The sequence below is a fragment of the Littorina saxatilis genome, linkage group LG9 (assembly GCF_037325665.1).
Source record: "Littorina saxatilis isolate snail1 linkage group LG9, US_GU_Lsax_2.0, whole genome shotgun sequence".
Lineage (NCBI taxonomy): Eukaryota > Metazoa > Mollusca > Gastropoda > Littorinimorpha > Littorinidae > Littorina > Littorina saxatilis.
Window position 1 is genome coordinate 14,593,219 of NC_090253.1, and position 10,000 is coordinate 14,603,218.

A 10,000-nucleotide genomic window follows, 5' to 3' on the forward strand; every position below is an offset into this window, starting at 1 on the left:
GAGTCTCTCACTCACTCAGTCGCCCGCATGTTTACTTGCTCACCAGACACGAACATCTTCAAATCACCTGGTGGAAGCCTGCAACGGCGTCAGCCCCGTACGCTGTGACCATGATAGGCTTGTTGTTGGCGTGGAAGGTGCCTGGGAGGTCCGAGTTGACCCCCAGCTGAATCACCTCCGTGTGTCCGATGTCGTGAGACCACGCGTACCAGCTACCGACACAGATCACGTCGAGAGCCTGTGCCTGTGAAACGATCGAGTCATGTCAAAGAGCAGGGAATATATAGTATTGCCACTGTGTTGACACGGGGATGGGACATGGATACCGTCTCTGAGTCTGCACTTACAGTTGACCCGTGTCTGTTCCTGCCTGGATTTGAACCTGTGACCCTGTGACCCTGTGACCCTGTGACCCTGGGATTATTGTAGACTTTCGTTTTCTTGATGTGTTTTTGACCATACTGACATTTGACACAGATCTTGACAGTCGTTGTTCTAGACTTGTGCTGCAATTGCACATAAAACAATCCATCCATATCGTTAGAGAAAAATAAAGTGTGTATTTTGGATTTTGTTTTACATCAGAAAATGGCTTTTAGCTCAGGTGATATATAAAGATAACATTCTGAACGATGGCTCGTATATGGCATTACGTCCATGTCTCGACAGTGCGTGAGGATATGAATAACTTCACTGGACTTTCACATTATCAAATACTGTTTTTAAGTGGATAAAATGCAGATTAGAGAAGAGAAGGAGACGTTATGCCAAAAGCCTCTTCCCGTAAAGCGCCATGAGACTGTTATCTGACGGTGAACAGCACGATAGAAGAATGTTTTATTATTATTATTATTATTATTATTATTATTATTATTATTATTATTATTATTATTATTATTATTATTAATATGAATGATAAGATAGGGTCAATTTGTGTATATACATTTCAAATGAATTGATGAACAGATTCATCACTTGTTTAATTAAAGAAGGCTTGATTTGAAAAGGTAAAAAAAAAAAAGGTAAAAAAAGAAGGTAAAAAAAGATAGGGTCAAAGCGTTCGTAATCCCAATGGTGTCATCATCGCGTGCTCATCACCAACGCTCTATACAATTTTGGTTGCCTTCCAACTTTCAGCCATTCCTTTCTTAACTATGTCCTGTAGCAATTAGTGCCCTGAGCAACAGGTCAAATCAAGACACAGTCCTTCCCCGTGTGATCGATTTTGCCAACACTCTCAGATCTGGCTAAGCAGTTGCAAGAGATCATTAAGCAATCAATCAATCAATATGAGGCTTATATCGCGCGTATTCCGTGGGTACAGTTCTAAGCGCAGGGATTTTTATTTTTTTATTTTTCTATTTTATGCAATTTATATCGCGCACATATTCAAGGCGCAGGGATTTACTTATACCGTGTGATATGGAATTTTTTACACAGTACATCACGCATTCACATCGGCCAGCAGATCGCAGCCATTTCGGCGCATATCCTACTTTTCACGGCCTATTATTCCAAGTCACACGGGCCTTCTCTCCACGTAAACACACACTAAATATCAACACTATGGCTGCTCAAGCTCTGTAGCTGATCAGAGTCTTTTTAAAACAAATTAATTTCTTAAAAGCCACTACAGTTTTAATCTTCAAAATTAATTCATAAACAAATTTCCCACCCTGCACAGAAAGCACGCAAGGTTGTTGATTTTTGGCATGTGTCCAATTGGCGGGATGGCCTAGCTAGCTTATACCACATGGAAGGTTGTTGATGTTTGGCATGTGTCCAATTGGCGGGATGGCCTAGCTAGCTTATACCACATGGAAGGTTGTTGGTTTTTGGCATGTGTCCAATTGGCGGGATGGCCTAGCTAGCTTATACCACATGGAAGGTTGTTGATGTTTGGCATGTGTCCAATTGGCGGGATGGCCTAGCTAGCTTATACCACATGGAAGGTTGTTGATTTTTGTCATGTGTCCAATTGGCGGGATGGCCTAGCTAGCTTATACCACATGGAAGGTTGTTGGTTTTTGGCATGTGTCCAATTGGCGGGATGGCCTAGCTAGCTTATACCACATGGAAGGTTGTTGGTTTTTGGCATGTGTCCAATTGGCGGGATGGCCTAGCTAGCTTATACCACATGGAAGGTTGTTGGTTTTTGGCATGTGTCCAATTGGCGGGATGGCCTAGCTAGCTTATACCACATGGAAGGTTGTTGATGTTTGGCATGTGTCCAATTGGCGGGATGGCCTAGCTAGCTTATACCACATGGAAGGTTGTTGATTTTTGTCATGTGTCCAATTGGCGGGATGGCCTAGCTAGCTTATACCACATGGAAGGTTGTTGGTTTTTGGCATGTGTCCAATTGGCGGGATGGCCTAGCTAGCTTATACCACATGGAAGGTTGTTGGTTTTTGGCATGTGTCCAATTGGCGGGATGGCCTAGCTAGCTTATACCACATGGAAGGTTGTTGGTTTTTGGCATGTGTCCAATTGGCGGGATGGCCTAGCTAGCTTATACCGTATGGAAGGTTGTTGGTTTTTGGCATGTGTCCAATTGGCGGGATGGCCTAGCTAGCTTATACCACATGGAAGGTTGTTGATGTTTGGCATGTGTCCAATTGGCGGAATGGCCTAGCTAGCTTATACCACATGGAAGGTTGTTGATGTTTGGCATGTGTCCAATTGGCGGGATGGCCTAGCTAGCTTATACCACATGGAAGGTTGTTGATGTTTGGCATGTGTCCAATTGGCGGGATGGCCTAGCTAGCTTATACCACATGGAAGGTTGTTGATGTTTGGCATGTGTCCAATTGGCGGGATGGCCTAGCTAGCTTATACCACATGGAAGGTTGTTGATGTTTGGCATGTGTCCAATTGGCGGAATGGCCTAGCTAGCTTATACCACATGGAAGGTTGTTGATGTTTGGCATGTGTCCAATTGGCGGGATGGCCCAGCTAGCTTATACCACATGGAAGGTTGTTGGTTTTTGGCATGTGTCCAATTGGCGGGATGGCCTAGCTAGCTTATACCACATGGAAGCATCCAGGAACAGATCTGAGATGGTGAGCAGAGTAAGAACAATTCTTTATTTAACGAGGGCCGGTAATAGATCTATAGAGTAAGCCGTGATCTGCTTTTTTGGCTCACGTAAGTGTAGCCTATGCGATCGTAACTTTGTCTGTCTGTGCGTTTGTGCGTGTGTGTGTGTGTGTGTGTTTGTGCGTGCGTGTGTGTGTATGTCTGTGGTAGAAACTCTAACATTTGAAGACGTCACATTACATTGACGTCACATTATGACGTAAGAGGGTTAGACGTCACGCGAAGGAAGTACTGAAAGTCTCGGTCATTATTATTTTGAGCGCGCCGAGACTAGTTGGCAGTCGTGTCCTGTAAGTAGGCTACATGCAGACAGACAGATCTAGATCTAGTGTCTCGCTTTCTTGCACAGTTTCACCTATGCTCTTTCTGTGTGTGTGTGTGTGTGTGTGTGTGTGTGTGTGTGTGTGTGTGTGTGTGTGTGTGTATGTGTGACGGAGTGATTGAGTTTGTGTTACTGTTTGTCGATTTCTTACGTGAGCCTTGATGGCTTCGCCTCTTGTTACATCTGGCCCTCGCCCTGTAGAGGGACTAGTCTAAAATGGCTAAAGAATAAACAAGTAAAGAAAACAACTGCTACTTGTTTGTAGATAAACAGAAGTAAGAACATATTATAAATGTACATACAATACATTGCATACATACATGAATAATGTGAGTTTATTTGACGTGAGTGAAGTATTATAGAGTAGATTGCACTGACGCAACAAAGCTGTAAACACCGTGCCCATTGACATACACTGCATTCGAAAGAAATCAGTGGGGTGTTGCAGGTAGCTCTGTTTCCTCCTTGGGGATGAAGCTACCAGGGGAAGGGATTGTGTTGGAGGTGCGGGTAGAGGGGTAGCCCTCCCGGTGCTCCCCCTTGGACCTCCCTAGTCTAGGACCCTGGGTCTTCGCGAGGTGGCCATTGTGGCGTAATCCCTCCGGACTAGCATAACGTTTCCCTATCCCAAGACCGACCGTGCGTGGTCTATGACCACATCCTCTACGAGGTGACCCTATCAACTAGGCAGCGCAAGCTCCTAGGCGAAACACGGCGGATCTAGAGGAGAGAACCTCGATAAAAAATTTGAGCTGCCATGAAGACGGAGCATGTTGGCTGAGGACAGCGGGCAGACCTCCTGTGCCGACACCCATCCACAGGAGAAAACCAGGCATGCACGCATCAAACCCAACATGGCCATACAAACGAAAACGAAAGAAATCAGTGAACAAAAAAAGAATAAAATAAAAGAAGTTCCACGGGAAGGACTCTGCGTTTAGGACAGAGAACACTCACCACCGGACCACTGCCGACACCCGGAATAGTCACCGGCCTCGTGTGGTCCATGTCCTTCGTGTGCTTGATCAAGTCCCTGGTAAAAATTAAAAAAACCAGTTGGACTGCTAACGTTAAAAAATTCAGAATAAAAAAAAACGAGGATTGGAGGTTATTGTCTTGTATTGTATTGTCTTGTCTTGCTTTGTTTTGTCCATAACAACTTAAACCACCAAACTCTTAAAGGCACAGTAAGCCTCCCGTAAACCATCACAGAGCTCCCCGAGCGTCTAAATACAGTACAAGCATACTTCCATTTGAACGCTCACCGAACGGGAACATCCTGGCTGCTTTCTGTCGAGCGTGAGACATTTTCAAAGAATTTATTTTCGTAGACTTGTTCCGTTAACAACAACGGCGCCTCGTTTTTGCGCTAGACCTAACTTTTAAAATCTAAATAATAAATTGACAGCTTGTTACACAAACATTCTTTAATCATAAAAGAATTCGTTTTTCATCAAGACAAGATCAGAACAATTCGAAGTTGTGAAAGTTTAAAAAAAGAAAAGCCCGGAAGCAGGGTCACGCAAGGGTCGTAGCAGACGACGGCCGGTTTATCAGTGCAAATCGCCGTTCCTCTCAACAGTCAAAAGCCATCGCTAGAGTTCTTGTGAACCACAGCCGTTGTTTCGTGCATAAAAAAAACGTGCTATTGTAAATAAGCTCACGTCGAGTCGCATTCAAATTACTAACTATGACGACTGCATTGTGAAAAGGGAAAACTGGATCACACGGGTTCACGATGGCTCAGGGGTAAGATAAACCACGCAAAAATAAATTCTTTGAAAATTGTTCGCTCTTTACGGAGGGCACCTAGGATGTTCTCAATTGGTGAGTGTTTAAATGAAATGGTGTTTGTACTGTGTGTAAAAGCCTGACCGTATCTGTGATGGTTTACGGGAGGCTTACTCTGCCTTTAAAGAACAAGTGCAAGAAAACACAACTCTAGGCTAAGATAGGCTTCTCCTTGTTTTTACACCTATGATTCTCTACATTTAATCAAAATGTAAAAAAAAAAAAAAAAAAAAAAAAATATTTAATTTTTGTTTTTTAAATGAATTAAAATAAAAAGCTTCTCCTTGTTTTTACACCCATGATTCTACATTTCATGAAAATGTAAAAAATAAAAAAAAAATAATGAAAAGCTGTTTAAACCAACTGACTTGAAGTAGTCCTCCGCTTGTTGGGAATTAACAGCGGGCTCATTGGCCAGAGACCACATGCAGACCGAGGGTCTATTTTTGTCTCTCTGGAACATCTCCGCCATCACCTCTTTGTGGTGTGTCAGCGATACAGTGCCCATATTTGCTGTGCTGCAACGGATTCCAGCGAAAAAATAAATCATGGACAGAACAACCAAGCGCTCAACAAGCATGAATAAATAAAAGTAATAAAAAAGGATAAAAACCACAGCAGTAGCGTTAAACCATCATCATCGTCGTCGTAAAAGTCGTCGACGTCGTCATCGTCGTCGTAGCCATCACCATCGTAGTCGTTGTCATCATCATCGTTGTCATCGTAGTCTTTGCCTTCGTTGTTGTTGTCGTCGTCGTCATCGTCGTCATCGTCATCGTCATCATCATCATCATCATCATCATCATCATCATCATCTGATACTTTTGTCTCTGGAAGATCTCTGAGAAAATCTGTCTGACTGAACACGCAGATTATTTACGAATTAATTTGCTCATAATGAAAAGAGATTCAGGTCATCTAAACAAATACGTTTTTACAATAGTTACAACAGTTGTCTGTTTTGTCTCCGTTAATATAAAAAGTGCGTGGTTCCATGATTCTATAACTCGCGCGTGTTTTCTTTAATGTATTGGTCATGCGCAATCGGATTTTCTCAAGAGAGCACCTTCCATGTGGTTCCTGAATAAAACGCAGTTGCACTAGCCTGTGTATTTGTCAGTGTGTCTCTAAGATGGACCAAAGACATTACAGCAAATACGACTGCAACAATGAGCCAGTTACACATGCAATCTTTGTACATTTAGTACGTATACCTTTTGATGGCGGTACCAGGGCTTTCGTTGATGACCACAAATCCAAGCTTGTCAGCCTGGTCCATGATCTCCTCGGCGTAGGGGTAGTGGGATGTGCGAAAACAGTTGGCGCCAAGCCATTTCAACATGGCAAAGTCTCGGGCAATTAATGCGTAATCCAGACCTTTTCCTCGAATCTGGGACGGAAAGTGTTGGCTTAAACAAGACTGTATTCAATTCTAACATGATACGTACAATAACAACACGAAGAACAATAGGAACACGAACTCAAGCGAACGCTAATGCCTGTCATACGTACAGTCAGTGCCGAATATCCTTGCGAATATGAACATGTTGTATTCAGCAAGAAAAGAGACGAATGAACAGGAAAAAATACTGAACATGCGAAGCCTTACGAATCCTTGCGAATGTTGCGAATGGCCTTGCGATTGTTGCGAGTGCTTGCAAACACTTTACAAATAAAGCGGATACGCAATCGAGTGCTATAAAAGCTCTTGCGATCGCGTCTTTTCGTCATTATTTTGTTCTCCAGCTGAACCAGGCAAGTACACATCATTTCATCATGCTTACACGCAAGACATTCTTAAATGTTTTTAACTATTCGCAACCATTCGTCTATTGTTGCGAACATTAGCAACATGCTCCTAATATTCGCAATATTCGCAAGGAAGGCATATTCGTAACTTTGTTCGCAACCGATCGTAAATATTCGCAAGCCATTCGTAATCTTCGCAATGTATTCGTAGCGCTCGCAAGGCATTCGCAACCATTCGTATTAAATTCAAAAGAAATTCGTACATTGTGAAGACTATGCCTTCCTTGCGAATATTAGGAGCATGTTCTACAATAGGAAGGTTTCCGCCGGTTATCTCTTTGAGGTTTTAGGTGCTTACAGAGTACCGTGCCCCTTGCGGGGGCATCAAACATCGAGGTCACAAGCAGGGTCAAGGGGAAGGTCGGCTGGGCGGACAGGAGACTACAATAGGAAGGTTTCCGCCAGTTATCTCTCTTTGAGGTTTTGGGTGCTTAGAGAGTACCATGCCCCTTGCGGGGGCATCAAACATCGAGGTCACAAGCAGGGTGGTCAAGGGGAAGGTCGGCTGGGCGGACAGGAGACTATTCACAACAACAGACGAATGGTGGCGAATTGTTAAGAACATTTACGAATGTCTTGCGACCAATTCCCGATCGTAGCATTATAATATAATTGAATCAAAACCAGAATGAAAGATGGAAATAGTTTTGAGTTTTACAATACAGCGATCGCGATAGTTCATTCCAAACACACACACACACACACAGACACACACACACACTGACTCTCTCTCTCTCTCTCTCTCTCTCTCTCTCTCTCTCTCTCTCTCTCTCTCTCTCTCTCTCTCTCTCTCTCTCTCTCTCTCTCTCTAGAGATATACTTACTGAATACTGTAATACTAATTTCACTTTCTGACCTCTTTTTCGTTCGGTAATTTCAACAACAAAAACGAAATGATGCATGTTCAGATTACTCGATTTCATGGCTGCGACAGCTTTCCTATGCTTTCTAGCAGAAAAAAGTACAAACAGATAACATACTTATACTGATACAAGATCTCCGGTCTCTCAACATAAGCAACGAGCAAGAACTTCGAGATTGAAAAAAAACAAACAAACAAATACACAGAGACGCACTCACATCCGAATCTTCATGCTTGCCGGCTCCGTGGCAGTAGAAAGGGTGTCCGTTTATTTGAAACTGGTTGCTTGTCACCTTCACTGTGCGAATCCCGAATGGTTGCCGGTACACGTCCCCTGAAATGTTTACCTGGAGAGAGAAAAAAACAAACACCATTTGTCAGTTTCGGCTTGACGTGGCCCGGTAGCTCAGTTGGTAGAGCACTGGACTTGTGATCGAAAGGTCGCAGGTTCGAATTCGGGCAGGGACGGACACGGGTCAACTTTATGTGCAGACCCAGAGACGGCAGCCATGTCCCACCCCCGTGTCATCACAATGGCACGTAAAAGACCTTGGTCATTCTGCCATAAGTGCAGGTGGTTGAATCAGAGACTGTAGAGTATACTCTATAGTCTCTGGTTGAATACACCTAAACACGCAGACACCTGGGTAGCGCGACTCCGTTGCTGCTAGCTTTCCACTGGGAGGAAGCGACCCGAATTTCCCAGCGATGGGACAATAAAGTAATGAAAAACAAGAGGCGAAGCCTTCAAGGCTCACGTAAGAAATCGACAAACAGTAACACAAACTCAATCACTCCGTCACACATACACACACACACACACACACACACACACACACACACACACACACACACACACACACACACACACACACACACACACACACACACACACACACACACACAGTAAGCATCAGGGGCGGATCAGGGGCGGATCAGTTCATTTTATGGGGGGGGTTTCCAAAAGTATATTGTGAAGATATGGGTGTGAAGGCGCGAAGCGCCGAGCCGACGGCGCGAAGCGCCTAGCTTGCTAGGGGGGTCCGGGGGCATGCCCCCCCGGAAAATTTTGAAAAAAAGGATGCAAAATGGTGCAAGCTGGTGCATTCTGAGGATGATCATTACCAGTTCCAGGCAGCAGATTTTGTCACTGATTAATACCCACAAAATTGAAACTCAACCCAAAAAAACACACAAAAATATTTTTATTTTTTGGCTGGGGGGGGGGGGGTTCCGGAAACCCCAGAAACCCCCCCCTCGTCCGCCCCTGAGCATAGGTGAAACTATGCAAGAAAGCGAGACCCTGGATCTGCCAAGAAGTCTCGGCCCGCTCACAATAACAATGACCGAGACTTTCAGTAATTCCTTTGCGTGACGTCTAACCCTCTTACGTCATACTGTGACGTCTTCAAATAGTTTCTATCACACACGTCGAACACTTTTGACCGAGACTGACGTAATCCATAGACTCGGAAATGTTAAAGTTTTTACCACAGACATACACACATACATACATACGCACGCACGCACGCACGCACGCACGCACAGACAGACAAAGTTTATCATCGCATAGGCTACACTTACGTGAGCCAATGAAAAAATGAAAATGAAATGTTTGTTTAGTACTGAAATACACAAATATTCGTTACGTTTGCAAATGACTTTTTGTGAAGCTTCAAGGTTTCACTTCGCACCCTCAAAACTCACCGAGGACTTTAAGAATTTAATTCGTATCAATAAAATAAACAGCTGTCATGGCGAAGTGTCAATGCTACATACACCCCCCCTCTCCCCCACCCAATCCCTCCCTAAGTGGAGACAACAACAACAACAACGACAACGACAACAACAACAACAACAACAACAACAACAACAACAACAACAACAACAACAAGCAAGCTATCTACGCCTGCTCTATGTCCACGTAATTCAAACACAGCACACTCCCCCCCCCCCCCCCGCCCCCCCCCCCCCACCCCCGCTGGTAACTGGCCTATAATGTCACGTGAGAAAGTTTGAATCACTAAAATCAAGAGTATTCACTCTCTAACAAAACCTACACAAACCCGCCAGAGTTATTTCCGAACATCGGATGAAGCCATGACGGGCGCAGTGG

The 10,000-nt window shown here is 44.1% G+C and overlaps 1 protein-coding gene across 1 annotated transcript in view; it reads right to left on the bottom strand.

The window, feature by feature from the left end:
• The window catches only part of LOC138975355 (beta-glucuronidase-like), a 23,636-nt gene that overhangs the window by 3,098 nt on the left and 10,538 nt on the right, over window positions 1-10,000 (bottom strand). The window contains exons 6-10 of the mRNA XM_070348016.1: window positions 8,103-8,231; window positions 6,428-6,603; window positions 5,582-5,731; window positions 4,380-4,455; window positions 68-244 (exon numbers count right to left, since the gene is read on the bottom strand). Of these exons, the coding sequence (XP_070204117.1) occupies window positions 68-244; window positions 4,380-4,455; window positions 5,582-5,731; window positions 6,428-6,603; window positions 8,103-8,231 (708 nt within the window). The remainder of the gene's footprint in view (window positions 1-67; window positions 245-4,379; window positions 4,456-5,581; window positions 5,732-6,427; window positions 6,604-8,102; window positions 8,232-10,000) is intronic.